We start from the raw sequence: 18,657 nt of genomic DNA, 5'->3' as shown, positions 1-18,657 counted from the left end.
ATCTACATTAGTTGCAAATCTATTCACTTTTGCTAAGTGTAGCATTTAAGATTTTTTCTTCTATTTTAAATAACTTAATAAATCTACAAGTCAATTAGAGGAATGTAATATATAATTTCTAATGTCAAATAAAAATTTCCAAAAATGGGGATGATCTACTTTCTTTTAAAAAAAATCAATATTAAAAAACTAGACAGTTTGTTTAAAAGTGGATAATCTGCAACCTTCAAAATACAACAATACAAGTGAGATAATCCACTTATTTCTAAAACAAGACAAGAACAATGAATTAGCATTCTTGTCAAACTTTCAAGGATATGAATCTTAAAGAACTAAAAGATCAAGACATTCTTGTATGACTTAAAAAGACTAGATAATCACTCCAAGATGATATAATATTAAACTAGAATAATTATTGTTAAAGACAAAAAGACTAAAAAGTTTTGAAATAAGACCAAGGACTAGAAAGACATTGAGAACAGTGAAGAAGGCTTCACTCTTGCTTCCATATATACTATCTAACTAGGAACTATGTAGTGATGTTCTATAAGACTTTCAACACATGTTGACTTTACAAGACATGTATCTTAACTTGTAAGGTAAGTTTTCTATATGTGCACCACATAGTTAGCTTATTCCACAAGCTATCAATACATGTGACATGTAATTAATTTGTTGACCAAGTTTTTAACCTACCAATCAACCACAAACATATGTAAAGTCAAAACCGCATTTGTAAAATTTTTAGGAAGCTTTTCTAATAGATGTTATGAAATAAATCTACTTTTATCTACTTCTACTTAATCATATAAATAATTATTGGAGTAAATATATATCCATGACAACAATAGATATTCTAATTTCTATCTGATATCAATCTTTCATTTATCTACTTTTTCTTTTTGAATGTTATAAGAATGTATTGCTTCTTTAGAATTTTTTTGTGATTTATATCATTCACAATAAGCAAACAAATAATGAATATAGAGACAAAAAGATAGTAGATCATGGAATTGTATAGGAGTGGCAAGAAGTAGGTTCTATTTTCTAATATGATGCATCCATATCTAAATTACTAAATGGATATCTCAAACAATAAAGTCTAATAATAAAAAAGTTTCTAAAAAAGAAGATTTAAGGTTTTTTTAATATTAAACTTATATTAATTTAATATATGGCCTATTTTTATTTTTATTTAAATATTTATATTTTATATTTTAAATAAATATATATATATATTTTTAAAAAACCCAATTATTATAAACTTTATAAAAAAACATAATACTTTAAATTTTTAATATAATCTTTGTAATAATAAAATATTTTTAAAATGGCATAAGAATAAAATTATTAAATTATTATGCAAAATTCTACTAATAAATATTATCTCCTTATTTTAAACTTTTTTGACTTTTTAATATTTTTTTATAATAATATCATTATTTTATTATGAAAAAGTATTTTATTATAAAATAACTCAATTAAAAGTTTCATTTTATTTAGGATATTGTTAATACAACACCCTTGAGTTGTTAAATTGACACCTTCCAACAACCCTTTGGCACCTCCAAAAACTTGCAAATATGTTATGTATCTTCTCCCCTCAAATTTCTTCATGATGCACTTCCAGTAATCCCACTATTCTTTCTATTTTGTTGCTCCTAGCCTTTGGAAGGTACAAACTTGCATCCCACATTACCACTTGCTGAAACACACATGTGCTAAACTCACAAAAAAAACCCACTACTCTTTAGAAAAGAATAAATTTACATCCCACATAGCCACATAGCATCTTTGCTGCATCATTGCTGAAACACATTTGTTTAAAAGCATCAAATTTCAATAGAGATATGAAACTGGTGTATATTTGAGAAACCACATATTATTAAAGCTGAACTATATTTCAAGGGTTCGCCACATTTGTAATTGTAATAATCGTTGAAACATTGACCATAAAGCATATAAAATAGTATGCTTTGTGTAAAATGAAATCAAGTGTTTGAACTTCATTGAAGATGTAGCATTTTTTTTCATACAGCAGTGTTGATGAGCACTCATATGTTGAATTTCCTTGGTGGTCAACCTGAAAACTTAAGAATGGGTATCCCAATTTTACACAGTAATTATTTGATCAACTAGACTGGCCTTGAAAATTATAAATAAAATCAGGCTCCACTAATTCTTAGGTAACTGGTATATTGCGTAATCAGCATTGTAATGCCAGGAGTATGCCATCTTCAGAATCAGGATTCATAATCTACATCACAAAGGAATGTTCATTTTGATACTAAAACTTGGGGGACAGCATCCAAAAACGCACATTGGCCGAATATTTACCCACAACATACTCGTCATGGAACACGAAACTCCGAGAAAATATTCGGACGGTTTCAATTCATTTGATCATCTGCAACTCTTGACAACCTACGACTGCATAACTATTTACAGCATTCTTGAGCAATTTTATGATTCAGAATTACTGGGACCAAAAATGTCCTCCCTTGCAGAAGCTGATAAGATATATGGCTTCCGTTCCTCCTGGCTTGCATAGATTTCACACAGATACTCTAATGCTACATTCCATGCACAATTTAGTGTAGGAGTGTAACCTTTTCGCAAAGTCATTTCGGCATGCTCATGGTTCACAATATACAGGGCAGACGCTTCCTCCAATACTTGGATAATCGATTTGTTTTGCCCTTTCAGAATCTGCATAATAAAATAATGAGTCAGCATAGAGTTTCTTTCTCCAACATCTTTCAATTGAGGGAAGAGTTACCTAGAAATAATTTAAGTCCTCTCTAGATATACTCTGTTGTCATCCAATTTCACAGCAGCTGTGTAGATCCACCAATCGAGGAAGCAATAAAATTCGCTGTGTATCATTCATCAGATGCAATCAATACCTCCTGATAACGAGCTATCACCCGATCTAGCTCATTATTCTTAAATGCAGCCTGCGTATCTTTGTTATATTGCTGTAGAAGTCCTCGCCAATTTTCGATGTATCTATCGAACCTGCCGAACTCGAATTTGGGATCGTATGCAATAGTTTCTGCCGTTGTTAAAGAAACATTACATCAGAAGAGATCCGTAGGACAAGTCCAGACTACATACGCAGCAAGTCAAGTAATCCCACAATAACCTAGTAAGTAAATGAAGATTTGCAAATTTTTTTATGCAAATTTTCTTATGCAAATTTCATGCATTCTTGCACTAATCTGGTTTCAGTTTGTTTCTCTGTAATATCGGACGAATTCTCCATCTCCATAGAGTAGTATATGTAAGCGGAAAAACATATGAGCTCTTTCCTAAATTGCCAACTTCTGAAACCAGTTTCTATACCCGTTGAAGCATACCTTCAGGTCTATAACCTAGTCTATCAGCGTTTTTATCAACCATGTCGTAAATTTGGCCGAGTATGCTTGTGGAAGTATAATAGGTCCTCCGACTGGTCTGATTCTGCTTCCTCATGAAGTGCGGATAGCACTTCGGTTCCAACCCCCTACGTAGCTTGACCTGTTGTTAAAAAAACCAAGAAATAACTGATTAATGCTGAAACGTTTCTCATAAAAAATGACCGCTTGGGTTACAGCATGTTTTGGTTAATATTAGTGTCATGTAATAACTTCATGAGCTGCAATCAAAGAACAAAATAGAGAGAAGTAGAGAATAACAATAGACATCCAAGCGAAGAAGTGATGGTATAAACAGACCTCTTCACCAGTCTTATCAGCATCTAGGGCTCTGTAGAAGATATCTATCAACTCTAGAATTGTTTCTGATAGCAGTTCCAGCTCTTCTGAATATTCATCCGCGTATTTGAGCGTCAAGTACCGATCCATGTGTGCTATCCAATATGTAGCCGATAGTGGCATTGGCTTACTGCGAAATCATTCAGGCAACAAGTACAGAATATTATATTTACCTTCACAGATAAGACTGCTAGAGGTTTACTATACTTCAATTCAAGGAGCAGCGGTAACGTAGCTCAAGATGAAATCGGCATGCGAATATCTCAATTCACAATTCATGATCATCGGCTCAACGCTGTTCTTTAGCGATTCCAAACTAATCAAGACTGTGTCCTGCATGACTGTAGAGAAAAGGCACAGTTTCTCACTAAGTTTTAAAACGACTGTTCAAGAATTTTTCAAACAGCGCGTATTCAGCGGCTCTGGGTGTAAGACTGCTGGGACCATTCCCAACCGGGTAACTTGTCCTCTCCCCTATTCTCGTCCAAGGTGGGCTTGGAGTGAAAAGAGAGATCAACTGCAGCAATCCGAACACCTATGAGTTGGCAGAACACCACCTTTGAGGAGAAATAATCCAGAAAACTATTCGCTACACAGAATACCATCGCATCTCAAAGGTTCAAGCTATCCAGAAATTCATTATGACCTTTCTTGGTGTAGAAATCAGCGTGGGAACATATCACTTGCCTGTGTGTTGAAGCAAACCCAATAGAAATCGCCATCAAGGTCACTGTTCGCAATTTCATCCACAACTGGGCGATTACCTCGGACAGAAAAGAAAATGGTTTGATTCGCAGGACCCACGTATGGATTGAGACGTTCATCCCATACTGCATCAAAAACATGCACATCTCCCCAATGCTTCCCAGGATTCTTGTATACAAGAACCTTCCCAAGTACTTTGTCGCCATTCCTGCACACTTGAAATCATTAAAGGAGTTGTAGGTTTCGACAATTTTGTCTAAGGGAGCTTAAGGAAGGGACTACTTACTTGATGACCGCAACTTCATTTGGCTTCAAAACTCTCTCCTTGGTTGGATCACACGTGCCCATAAGATAACAGCTTTGAGGCAGAGGTACACAACCTTTTCTCAGAAGTGCGATCTTATCCTGCGATATCTTCTTCAAATTCTTTTGCATCTGAGGGTTGTTCATGGGGATGTTTGCCATGATCATACGAAGTGTTTGGTCACCAACATCATAATCTTGGGAACACCTTTTCAATTCTGTGTAATCCACATTAGAGAAAAAATGTTAGACTAGATCACAAGAGCATTGAAGTAGGAATGAAAACGATAAGCTTGCATCAAAACAATGAGTAATACAGTCAACAAACCAGAGCTCAACGGTACCGTTGACTTCATACCTCTAAAGACTTGCCCCCGTGTGGTAAAGAAGCTGTGAAGATTTTCAAGAGCTTTTTCCACGTGTTCCAGGAAGAACGAAGCTGGAACATTGTTTACAGAAAGCAAGAAGATCAAATCCTGGGACAGCTTAGCCTCCTCCTTAAGCTTGTAACTGTAAACAAAAAACACATGACAAAAAAAGTTATTAATGTTTGTCTGAAGAATTGAAGTAACACATTGCATCAAGCATCAAATGGACGATCGACCACATGTCAAATCATCAATTCAATGTGATAAGTGAGATTATTTATCTACCACAACACGGCGACCTAGTCAATAAACATGTAACCTTCTCAACAAAACATTTATTCAAAAATGATGGCATAGAGGCGGAATGTCAACCCGCATACCAGGTGTTGGTATTAACAATTTCAAAACTGTTAATGGTGGGAAAATCTTTCAGTGCAGCATCGGTTGTGACCTTCACCATTGATGGTCGATACAAGATCTGCAGCCCCTTCAACTACAGCAAAAAAACGAACGCACTACATACTGATTTAATGAATACACCATCGCCATGCTCCACGTTGATGCACGTCTTGGTTGACCAAGCAACCCATTCACACCCAGCACACAACCACATTACAAAAGAGTTGCTAAACAACCTACCATAGACTTAAGGAGTTCCCAGAAAATACATTTGTACGTAGCAAATTTTTAACTTCATTTCCTCAGAAGTTAGTAATCCAGCGAAGGAATAGACGATTGCAGGTGATAGACAAAAACTAAGGAAATTCAAATACCTGATGATTCACTTGCCACGTACCCTTAATCGCCATTCCTTTCCAGAAAAGGCGACCTTGTATCAAGGTGGGATAACCCTGCAAACAAAGAAACGTTATAGGAAGAATTATATTCAGCTTCACCGCAGTCAAATTTCCATTACAGCTTCTGATGCACTCTACTTTTTACCCATCTAACTTCTTACTCCGAACTACTTCCTCCTGTGAATGTCTACTACGACAACAGAGCCAGATCATGCGCTTTTGTGCTCAACAATATCAAAAACACACCATTGATTTGTTAACCTTCCCTTTGAAAACAGAACATGGTATGAGCCTTGCAACATCAGGTGATATTTCTGCTGTGCCCTCAGTGTGGGACATGAACTTTCCTGAGTTGTCTAAAGTCTGTCACAACATTAAAAAAACGGTTTCACTCAAGTAAGAATTCGGAAGATTGATAAATATCGCATTTGCACACTTCTGATGAATCTTGGAAAACGCTTAAACGACTAGCTAATGCAACCAGTGCTTGGAGGCACGATCAATTCGTCAAGCCGGAAGAGTCAGTGTTATTATGTTTCCTTCTTGCTTCAGAAAACTATACAAGACGATAGCATGGTTTGGGCAGCTTCCTCCGAAAGTATCCTCAAATTCTAATATTAAGTATCGAACCAAAAGAAAGTGACAGGCTTACGACAGCTGTACCGTAGAAAGTATGTCCGGGATCTGTCTAACTTTGATTTCATCCCAATTAAGGTTGGCTGTAACAGACTTGGAAAGAGCCAGTTGCAACCTGAATCCTCGACCAGAGGATGAACCACAGCAACCGATAAGGCACAAGGAAAGACAATGACAGAGTCAACATAACCGCCGCACTTGCAGAACACCATGTGAGATATCCAGAACTTTACGCCCATTAATCAAGAAATTATTAAATGTTTGTGTAGAACAGCAAAAAATGAGAACAGACACCAGGAAATGGCACTCACCGGGAGGCAAATTTGGACATAGTGGGCACTGTATGGATGTGCACAATGTGGCAGCGCGCGGCCTCTATTGTTTTGAAATACTTGAAATTTGAATCAGCAAGATCAACATCTGCAAGAGATTCAGTGCAGATAAAGATGCACTTTACAGCTCTTTGATAATCCTTATCTGTCCAACATCCATCACCACCACAGCTAAGTGTAGGCCACAACAAAATCTTTTTCACACAAGGTACACATTAGAATTGGTCTGCTCCTTAATCGAATGAAAAGTGGCAATTCAAGCAAGATATTAAAAGTAGTGCAGGAGCACATTAAACTGTATGTGTAAAATACACCTTAGGGTCAAGGGAAGAGGAGAAATTTATTACCGTAGGGCTTGCTTCTATTACTGAACTCCTCTTTTCCAGAATCCTTGAAAGCTATATTAAAGAAAACACTTAATTAGACTCAAAGAATTGTGTCAAAGCGTTGATCAGGCAATCTATTAAGATAAGCAAACGTATTCGTAAGTTATAACTCAATCTCCCCATTTTCAGAGTCCATTGATTGGTTCACCACTTACTCCAGAGTCGGTACCGCCGCAGGCCGACTAAGATACCATCTCGAACTAGTTGAAATTTGTCTTCGGTAGGAGATTCATTGAAGTAAACAGGCATAACTCTGTCTTCACCAAATGTGCGATGCAGCAATGTGCTTGCTGGCCTTGGCTTGACAACCTGAAAAATTAATAATTGCAGATGAGATAAGAAGCAAGTAGTTTGCACTCAAGACGAGTACAACGATCCTGTCTCGTAATCAATACCTCAACGTTCAAAATCATAGAGGTAGACGTGCTTGCCTTAAACTTGCAGACGCCATGTTTATCAACGTTGCATTCAAATGAAAAAGGTCCCTTCGTCAGCCACTCCTTCTGTAAACATTTCATAAATCAGCAACCTATGTCCTTAGAACATTCAAACCGAAAGCTTCTCAATTGATGGTGCTTGCAAATTTTTGAAGTGTGCTTAGCCCACCAGCCGGGTTAATAGTAATTAAAGTAATTGATCTAACATGAACTAGCATTATCATATCAAAGACACTTCCTGCAATAAGCATCATACGAAAGCTCAACACAACGCTTAACTGAATAATGGAACTATGAGAAGAGGACCATGAGAGAATCCTTAACACAACTGTCAGACTAAGAAATAATTTGCAGGAAAAAGTTCAATCCAGAGGTAGAGGTTTGGATATACGCTGATACGAGGAACTTCTTCGTCCCGAACACCTCTGCTAATAGCAACTTCCCGCGAAACGTATCCTGCGACATCTTCTAAATCCAACCTCTCAAGCTTCTTGATTTGTTCTAGTGTGAGCACCTTTTCAGGTTGAAGGTCCAATCTGTAAAAACATTTCTATTTCAATCTCCCTCATGGTGGAATCCATTCTCAATAATTAAAGGAATTAAACATTACTAATGTTTCATAAAAACTTGGCCCGCAATAAAATCAACGAGATTGGAAACTCAAGTATCAAACAAAAAACAAAAATAAAAACTTACTCTCCAAGACAGCTCAGCGTGACCATAAATTTTTCGAAGTCCAGTTTTCCTAATGCAAGTTGCGGTTCTGTGAGGTCAATCCAGGGCCAGCAAAATTGGTCCTCTGCCACACTGGGATACAAACAGTTCCAGTCTTTATCTAAAGGGGTAAGCTTCTCAAGTTTTTCCAACTGTGTTTGCTTCAGTGTAGTTGCAGGAGACGACAGCCTATATTCTGATCTTGTCTTCTCAAAACCTTGTACTGTTTCTGACCCCACAATAAATTTTCAAAACTGATCAGGCTACGATTAGGTCATAAACTAGGATCACCAGGTTTGAGAGAAGCTCTAGCTAAGTCGACAATAAGAAGAAAAAACAAATTGACATGATTAGAAATCCTTCACATCTGTTGACCAGGACCAATGCATTCGATTTGGAGATATTTTCATGCGAAATGCTGCGTGCGCACTGTAATCCCAATGAGGATATAAGTATTCATCAAGAGATATTACGTATTACCATGACCAAGAGATACTGGAGTCACTGCAGCTTCAATATCGGACAGAAACTTCCAGAAGTGGTGCATCAAAGGATCTTCACGCTCCTCTCCCGAACTTAAGAAATTTTCAATCAATCGCTTCCTGTCAGCACCAGAACACCTGCCGCACGCATCACTTCGTCCATGGCCACTGTCACTGGAGCTTTTACTAGAGGTAGAATTCTCCGAAACCTTCTCCTCGTTTTCGAACCGACCAGAGGAATCCACGAATTCCTCCTCATCGGATTCTACTTCTAGGTTCCATGGATTCTTCACCGGGGAAGTGAATTTCGAACCCGAGGTGAATTTAGAATCTTCTTCCTCACATCCGTTCAATGCAGCCCACGACAGTAACTTCCGAACCCCGCGCATTGCTTAAGTAGAAATTAAACAGACTCTTGCGTGCACTAAAAGATCATTGTGCGTGCAGTAGTAAAATGAATTATGCGACTCCAATGCGACCCCAAGCTCGCTAAATAAAAACCAAATGCACGATAGCGTTGACCACGAGGAGGGTTCATCCAACTCAACCTTCAGCTGCGAGAGCTCCCAAATTTTAGCCACGATCAACAAATGCTGCGAAACGATCTCCCGCCTATCTCCCCAACGGATACCTAGCACATCAGCCCCGTTTCCTCACTCCTCCCTTCGACATAGAGCTCCATCGTCGACGAGATTCCTGACCAAATCCAGCTCGCCCATCGAATCCATGGCATGCTCCGACCCACTCTCACACCAGACGAGCGATCCCGATCCCTCACACAATCCGAAAACCCTGGATTGGCAACAAAATGGAGCAAAGAATAACTGCGATGCACCCACGCGTTTCGCTGCCCCTGCTGCGACTAACTGCAGCCACGAAGTTCCTACAAATCGGAGAATCCTGTATTCGAAAAACTCAATTGGAAAATCGAGAGCTTAGTGCCGCAGCTCGCAGTGGCAAACAAATAAATCCCCTTCAATTCACGAGTCTCCGCTCCCGTCCTTCGTCGTCGTGGTCGTCGTCGGCATCGCCTTTTCCTTGTGGAGGCTTTCAGGGTGTCGGAAGAGAGGATGAATAGTTTATTCATCCATACATTGTCTCTGTTGGTGTGGTTTAGGATGGATGTCGATGCCGTTGATTGTATTCCACGAATGAATGAAAAGATATCGAGGATTCGTTTGAATGAATGCTGGTCCGGGAATGGAATGAATCTGTATTTCCGTTGGGACTTTTGGCAGGATGTGCAGAAGTGAAGGGGATAGTTTTGAAGTGATTCTAGTATCCAGAGATGATGAATGAATGACCAATATTTCAAGATTAAATGTGTGTGAAATTTCAATAAATATAGAAAGAATTACCAGTACACATATATATATATATATATGTGTATATATATATATATATATATATATATAATAATTCCTTGCATATTACAATAAATATGCAAGGAATTACTAGTTTATGTATGTGTATGTATGTGTATATATATATATATATATATAATCACAAACACAAAAGATTATGAAGAGATAAAACAAAGTGGTATAAGTAAAAACTTCTTAGTCAAGGTTTTGTATTTTTAGCATTCAAATAAATAAAATTATATATATTTTTTAATATATATATTATATATAAAATTTTAATTATATTTTTGTATTTAGTAATACAAAATTTTATTAGTCTTATATTAAAAGTAGAAGTATTTCTTTAGCTTTAATGCTTGTTACCGAATTCTATTAATATTAAAGAAAAAATAACATAAAAATATAAATAAACAAAAAAAAAATATGAAGGATGAAACATCTTTTAAATTTCACATAATCAAATAATCTACAAAAAGTAATCTTAAAACAGTGATAGACCTTCAAAAATACGGCACTAAGCTAATCAATCTATAATCTAACCAGCTAATCAATCTATTTCAACCAATAGATAAGATATATTGTTATGATCATGTTTTTAAAATAAAAATATAAAAAAGTATTTTTGGATAAATTTAATATAAGCTTAATATATATTTTTAAATTAAAAAATTATATTATATCATATTATTACTATTATTAATAAATTTTGTTTAATATTTAACATGTTAGACCAATAGATTGATTTAGATATGCCATGTAGCAAAAATAAATTCTTATAGAAGTTTTTCATATTTAGAAAAATAATATAAAAATAATTTTTAACTTAAATTTTTTGTTCATAATTTTTTTTATTATATAAAAAGCTTCTAAATGGCCTTTTAACAAACTAATATGTAGAAGTAAAATTAAGATTATTTTTATGCTTGGTGTTACAAACATCAATATTGATATTGGTAATTAAGAAGAAAAGAGGAATTAAGTAGACATGTGTCTCAAACATTGAACATATAGTGCACATGTTGAAAACTTGTCTTACAAATAAGTCACATGTCTTTCATGTTAGACACATGGCACACATGTTGGAAACTTGTCTTACAAGCTAGATATGTATCCTCCATGTTGAATACATGACACACATGTAAAAAACTTGCATTGCTAATTAGACATGTGTCTTGCATATTGGACATATGGTGCACATATTGGGAACTTGTATTGTAAGTTAGACATGTACATTGGACACATGTTAGATTATATATAGAACAATGCCACATAGCTTTTTAGTTGGATAATTTGTATGGAGGCAAGAGTAAGGCCTTTGTTACAATTGTCAATACTTTTCTTATTTCTTGTTTAGTTTCAAGAATCTCTAGTCTTGTTGTCCTTAGCAATAGCTATTATAGTTTCTTTTTAAATATACATCTTTATTTTTATTTTTTTCATCTTTCTTTGATAAGTATTTTATTTTTTATTTCTATTCTTCAAGTTCTTGTCATTGGCACTTGGCAATAATTTTTAAATTTTAAGAATCTCTATATTTTAAATTTAATACTAGCTATTAAAATTTTATTTTATTTATATTTATTTATTTTTATGATTTTATTTTTAATTTTTTTTTAATAGTATATGAATAAATTATCTTTTAAAAAATTTATATTGATTTATATCTATATAATATTGATTAAAATAATATATCTAAATTTTAAATTTATTTTTTTTAGTAAAGAATAAACCACATACTTTTCTTAAAACCATTAAAATATTATAGAATTCAATAAGAAGATTTTAGGAATATTTTTAGAATATTTTATTTAATTTTAAAAATTTCTAAAATATTCTTAATATATTCTATTAGATTTTAAAAAGTTCTAAAAGGATTAAAGAAGTTGTCTGAGAATCTTCTAAGGATTGCTTCATCTTTAAGCAATATGAAAACTTCTCAAGAAACTTCATAAGTTTGCTTCATCTTCAAGCAATATGGAAACTTCTTAAGAAGCTTTGTAAGGTTGCTTCATTTTCAAGCAACATGAGAACTTTTTAAAAAGTTTCTTAAGGTTGTTTCATCTTTTAAGCAACATAAGAACTTCTTAAGAAGCTTTTTAAAGTTGTTTCATCTTCAAGTAATATGAGAACTTCTCGAGAAGCTTCTTAATACCTAGTATATATCAGATTTAAGGTTGAGAGGATCTTTAGTCTTGATAATATATCTCTTGGAGTTTTAGCTCACTTCTCTTAGTATTGATCTTATATTCATCTAGTTTACTCAAGTTCTTACTAGCTTTCTTATTAAAACTCATCTATTCAATTTCTTGTTTAGTTTCTTGTATAATATATCAATGATAATTTGTTGAGAGTGCTCTCTTATTAATACTAGAGCTTGATTATTCTTAATAAAGAATGAATTATTTTCCTTCTTGAAAAAATCTAAGTGCTTTAGAGGTTGCAAAATATCCTCTTTTAAACTTGTATTATTTAAAAACTCCTTTTTTATTTTTTACAATGGCTAGAGGTAAAGACATTAGTATGGTTGAGCCTTTTAAGTCCAAGTTATTTATTATTAATAATACATTGAACATTTAATCTCATAGAACTGCTTAAATTGATGGATTTTTTATAAGATGTTATGGTGACGTAAGACCTGAAGCAGTTTATCATGTGATGCAACCACTTTCTTAAGCTTCTACATCTAAGGAGGCATTGACACTTGCACCTTAACAAGAAACTTTACTTATTCAACAAACATAAAGAACCTTAGATTAATCTTCTAAAAAAGTTTGATGGCGCACACTCCACATTTTGAAGATTTGTTAATCAAATTCAATTGCTAACTTTTCTACAATCAAATTTTTATTTCACAAAGTAATTTTAAGTTGATTTAGTTGAAACCTTGCTTACAAGATAAGCATTATCTTTATTTGCTCCTTTATTTGAGAAGAGATCTCCAATCTTGAGGAACTTTGAAGCCTTTTTAGAAGCATTTACAAAGACATTTGGAAAACATGACAAGGTTCAATTGGTGAAAATAAAGATTTACCTATTACATTAAGGATCATGCTCTACATCAATTTATGCATCTGATTTTAGACAATTGGCTTATCACATCAATTGGGACAAACAAGCTTTTATAAGCCAATTCTATTAGAAACTAAGGAATGATATGAAAGGCCTATTATTATCATTATCTCATCTTAAAACACTCAATGAAGCTATTAGCTAAGCTATGAAGTACAATAATAAATTATTTAATTCCATCAAGATTAATGCTTATTGACTTCGACAAAACAATGCATTGAAAATTTGAATTTTTATGCTTCAACAAATATACTACTTTTATATTTTGGACTTAAGAATATAAAAATTGATGCAATAAGTTTTAAACTTTTTACAACAAAAAAAAGATGCATCAATTTGAACAAGGCCTATGCTTGTATTGTAGTGAAAAAAGCCACATATTTAAGAATTGTTCAAAAAAAAAAACAACATACAATCAAGACTAGAAGTACAATCATTTAGAAAAACAAAAAGACCTAGCTACAATAAAGAAAGTACAGCTAGACATTCCAATACTTTAAATTCATTAAGGCTCTTCTTTTTTTGCCTAATTTTCTCATTATTTTATTATGCTTTTATTTCTTGGCGAATAAAAACTTCAAACAAATGCCTTATTAGATTTAGAAGTATATGCTTGGTTTTTTAATGAAGAATTTTTCAAAATTCATAAAATTCTTCTAATATAATAGTCAATATATTAGAAGAATTTTGTAGAAATTTATGAATTTTTCTTTCAGATAAAAAAGAAATGTCATTTGCCATTTATGCAACTCTAGCTTAAGAAGAAATAAGCTTGCTAGTAGCTATATTAAAGCAATATAAGGAGTTTCAAGATATCTTTAAAAAAAAATGTTGATATATTACCAAAGCATCAATCATATGATTGTACCATCAATCTTCAAGAAGAGACTCAACCACCATTTAGACGAATTTATTACCTATCATAGAACAAGCTTTCAACATTGAAAGATTATATCAATAAAAATCTTGCAAAGAACTTTATTTAATATTCCAAATCTCTAGGAGTTGTACTAATATTTTTTTTAAAGAAAAAAGATAGATCTTTGTAAATGTATATTAATTATCCCGACTTCAACAAAATAATCACAAAGAATTATTATCCATTACTATTAATATCAAGGCTTTTGGAGCAATTTGATCAAGTTAAGATTTATACCAAAATAGAGTATACAATTTGGTACAAATTAAAAAAGGAGATTTATACTAAAATAGATTTATACCAAAATAGATTTATACCAAAATAGATTTATACCAAAATAGAGTATATAATTTGGTACAAATTAAAGAAGGAGATGAATAGAAGACAATATTTTAAATAAGATACAAATATTTTGAATATCAAGCTATAATAGAGTTTTTTAATCCAAAAGATATGACTTTGTATTAGAAGCTGTACTATCACAAATGAAAAATGATAGAAAGCTCTACTTAATTATATTTTATTCTAGAATTTTTTTAGTTATAAAGATCAATTATAAAATTCATAATATAAAACTTCTTGCAATAGTAGACTCTTTTCAAGAATGACATCATTTCTTAGAAGGTACTATATATCTTATGATTATACATACAAATTACAAAAATTTGAGGTATTTTATATCAATTCAAGTTTTGAATTACCACCGAGCTCATTGAAATATGTCATTATTTCATTTTGATTTTATAATTATATATTAATCAAGGAAGCAATAAGGACTATCAAACGCTTTATCAAAGAGATCATATCTTCCTTCAAAGGTTGAAGAAACATCATTTGATTAACAATATACTACTTTCTTGAAGCTAAAATAATTTTATTTTTGTGCTACTTCTATGGTTACATTTATTAATTCAAATTTTTTTGAATAAATTCATGCAGTATCAATTAAAGACTCATTAATTTGTAATATCAAGTAGTGCCTTGATAATGACAAGTTTAAGTTTGTAAAAGATCATATATATTTTTAAAATCGTCCATATATTCTAAAAGGACCAATACGACTTTGTATTTTTTAATCTTGTTATGATTTTTGAGCTGCAAGATATTTTGGATTTAAAAAAATATTAGAGCTTATTTTTTGAGATTTCTAATAGCCTCAAATATAGATAATTGTAAAAGACTTTGTCATCTTGTGTGACAGCTATTCAATTTCCAAATTTTTTTGATATTGTCTTTATGGATTTCTTATCAATGATATCAATTAAAAGATGATGCATAAATCAATGAAATCCATATCAAAGAAAGAGTGAAAAAATAGAAATAAGGAAGTACGTATATTAAAAAAATTTGAAAATTCTTATTGCTAAAAGACAAGAAAACTTGAGACTCTTGAAACTAGACTAGGAGCAAGAAAAGAGTTGACAAGAATGAAGAGGGCTTCACTCTTGTCTCTATATATACTATCTAATTAAGGGCTACGTGACGATGTTCTATAATACCTGCAATATGTGTTGACTTTGTAGGACACATGCCTTAACTTATAAGGCAAGTTTTTTTTATGTGTGGGCCACATAGTTAGCTCTATCTTCAAACTAACAATATATATGGTACATGGCCAACTTATTGACGACGTTTCTAATCCAAAAAGTCAATTAAAGATACCTATAAAGTCAAAGCAACATCTATACAGCTTCTAAGAAGCTTCTGTAGGAGATATTATAGGATTAACTTATTTTTACCTACTTCTATTTACTTCTACCTATTTATACAAGTAATTATTGGCTTATATGCATATGTCTATAATATTATCCCCCCTTTTAGAAACGAGTTCCACAAGGAGTGGTCATCATATGTTGAGAAAATCTATGATGCAACAAATTGTATTCGCCACATACTTAAGTCTTTGTTCTTTTCAAAGATAGTTGATAGGGCCTCTCAACCATTGATAGTGTTTCTAACCAAGGCGGAAAGACCACCATGTTATCTGATTATTGTTGAGGCCTTCATAACTTTCAAATAAAATATTTTGAACACAATCAGAAATTATTCCTACCTCTAATAAAATTACCAAACATTGGGAGTTTCTTCCAAGGTTGTGATACCAAACGTGTTATATCTCGCTATCTATTCGAGGAAAAATATGTTGTTCTTGAGGATCTTCATCTCGATTCTGTGACATTAAAGGTTGTAATAATAGCAATGTCTTGTTTGGTAAGTCAGCAAATAAAAGCTCTTTAGTTGAATCTGTTGGTTGTTGGTTCTCTATCTCTTTAGCATCACAACTACAAAGAAGCTACAAATAAGGATTGAAAGTAGAATGTTATCTTGCTTAGATCTTGTTTTTTTTATAAAGAAGGTTTTCATCTTGATTTTGATGGATGTTGTCGATGAAAAGCCTCTACCACCTTTGCTGCATTTGTAAGATTATTTATTGGCTCCCATGTGCATTCACTAATATCATATTTGCACCAATGGACAAGATATTCCAATTTATTTTGGCACCGCCTTGAATCTATGAAATATTAGATGGATTTTTATTGACTTTGATAGGTATAAGTGATATGCAACTAGATTGATTTGTACAGAAATAGGACATGGTCGAAGTTTATGAAAGTCCAATTTATCTTAAGAACGAGTGGTCTTGATATTGTGATAAAGTAACCATACCTTGTCACCCATGTGAAATGATAGTTATTCCTTTTGATAGACATCTGCATTGATCTTTTTTTGTTCTTGAGCTTCTTTTAACTGTACCTTCATTGTTGCATATAACTCTGATAAATGATTTGTCAAATCTTTCGTCACAGGATTATCAGCTTTGAAAAGTCAAAAGTATCAAGTTGTGGATGATAACCATAATTGGCAAAGAAAGGTGTTTATTTTGTAGAAAAATGTACTATATTATTATAAGCAAATTCTACCAATGGCAAAAGAATTGTCAAATCATCTTATTGGTAGTTGATGGAACATCTTAAGTATTGTTCTAAGACTTGATTAATACGCTCAATTTGTCCATTAGTTTGAAGATGGAATGTCGAAGATAGTTTTATACCCACTTTTAAAATTTTGAAAAGAGTCCGCCATAATCTTGATACAAATTGAATTCTCCTATCGGATATAATATCCTTGGGTAATCCATGATATCGATAGATGTTATTAAGAAAGACTTTAGCTGTTACTTCACATGTGATAAATTTTACACATAGTACAAAATATGCCATCTTGGTAAATCGATCTACTATCACGAATATAGAGTCATAAAAACCTGAGATTGGAAGATCCGTGATAAAATCCATAGAAATAGAAGACCATGGTTGTTCTGGAATAAGTAACGGTTGAAGAAGTCCGTAAAGTGGATGACAAGAAGTTTTTGAATTTGAACAAATGTCACATGACTGAACAAAGTCTTTCACATCTTTTTACATTTGTAGCCACCAAAAATCTCTAGATATAAGCTCGAAAGTCTTGTTGTATCAAAAATGTCCTGCTACTCGAAAGTCGTGACGTGCTTGAAGAATATATTGTCGTAATACGTGAAGTCTTGCTTGAGAATGCTCCGGGTACTTGGTTGTGGAAAGAAGAATGGAAATTGCAATAACAAAATCCTAATTCTAATAGAATACTAACAATGCTCTAATTAGACCATAATAATGCTAAGCAAGCTTAATCAAATTCAAAAAAAATCTCAAAGAAATTTCAAAGAAATAATAAGAATTCTTAAAGAAATATTAAAAAGATCACAAATATCATTCAAATACATTTCAATTCAATCTTAATTTAATTCTAGTTAAAATCCTATTAAACTTCATTCAAACTTTAGGCTAAAACTAATTGAATCTTAAATCCTAATAAAATCTTAAACCCTAAATCAAACCCTAAACAAACCTTAAACTAAATCCCAATCAAATCCTAATAGAAACTTAATCAAATCCTAAAGCTTAAACCAATCCCTAATCAAATCCTAAACCAAACTCTAAACCCTAATCCAAATCCTAAATCAAACCCTAATCCAAACCCTAATCCAAATCCTAAACCCTAAACCAAATCCTAACCAAATCTTAATCTAAAATCCAAAACCCTAAAAAAACCCTAAATAAAACTCTAAACTAAATCCTAAACAAACCTTAAACCAAATCCCAACCAAATCCTAAACCAAACCCTAAACCAAACCCTAATACAAACCCTAAGCCCTAAATCAAAGAAATTCCTATAACAAATTTAAACCTCAATAACTAATGAATAAACCGTCGATCTTGGTTCAAATTTTTCATACTTCTTAAAAATTAAGTTGAAAACAAGCTCAAAAAAATTGAAAAGGATCGGAGATACAAAATTGACAATAACCTCAAAAATGTGCTTGGATATTGGCCGGCCTCCTTCTCCAATCTTG

At 32.9% G+C, this 18,657-nt stretch overlaps 1 protein-coding gene across 3 annotated transcripts; it reads right to left on the bottom strand.

The window, feature by feature from the left end:
- Positions 1-2,356: 2,356 nt before the first annotated feature.
- On the bottom strand, positions 2,357-9,907 carry LOC112283568 (putative RNA-dependent RNA polymerase 3). 3 transcript variants are annotated; one of them, XM_024522424.3, is made up of 19 exons: positions 8,914-9,907; positions 8,416-8,662; positions 8,111-8,255; positions 7,714-7,785; positions 7,438-7,591; positions 7,244-7,294; positions 6,876-7,041; positions 6,592-6,679; positions 6,175-6,291; positions 5,905-5,982; positions 5,512-5,624; positions 5,122-5,273; positions 4,747-4,981; positions 4,443-4,668; positions 4,124-4,272; positions 3,717-3,885; positions 3,360-3,519; positions 2,907-3,055; positions 2,357-2,709 (listed from the first exon to the last, which is right to left on the bottom strand). In XM_024522424.3, exons 1-19 carry the CDS (start codon positions 9,302-9,304, stop codon positions 2,464-2,466), a joined length of 3,108 nt encoding a protein of 1,035 aa, XP_024378192.1. In that variant the 5' UTR covers positions 9,305-9,907; the 3' UTR covers positions 2,357-2,463. The 3 variants fall into 3 exon arrangements, with proteins under 3 accessions (XP_024378192.1, XP_090107207.1, XP_090107208.1); XM_090251081.1 differs by having other exon boundaries at positions 8,416-8,656; positions 8,914-9,880; XM_090251082.1 differs by having other exon boundaries at positions 8,416-8,526; positions 8,914-9,056.
- Positions 9,908-18,657: the final 8,750 nt, after the last annotated feature.

The sequence above is a fragment of the Physcomitrium patens genome, chromosome 6 (assembly GCF_059467195.1).
Source record: "Physcomitrium patens ecotype Gransden chromosome 6, ASM5946719v1, whole genome shotgun sequence".
Lineage (NCBI taxonomy): Eukaryota > Viridiplantae > Streptophyta > Bryopsida > Funariales > Funariaceae > Physcomitrium > Physcomitrium patens.
The sequence above is the reverse complement of the archived record's forward strand: the minus strand, read 5'-3'. Positions and strand labels throughout refer to the sequence as shown.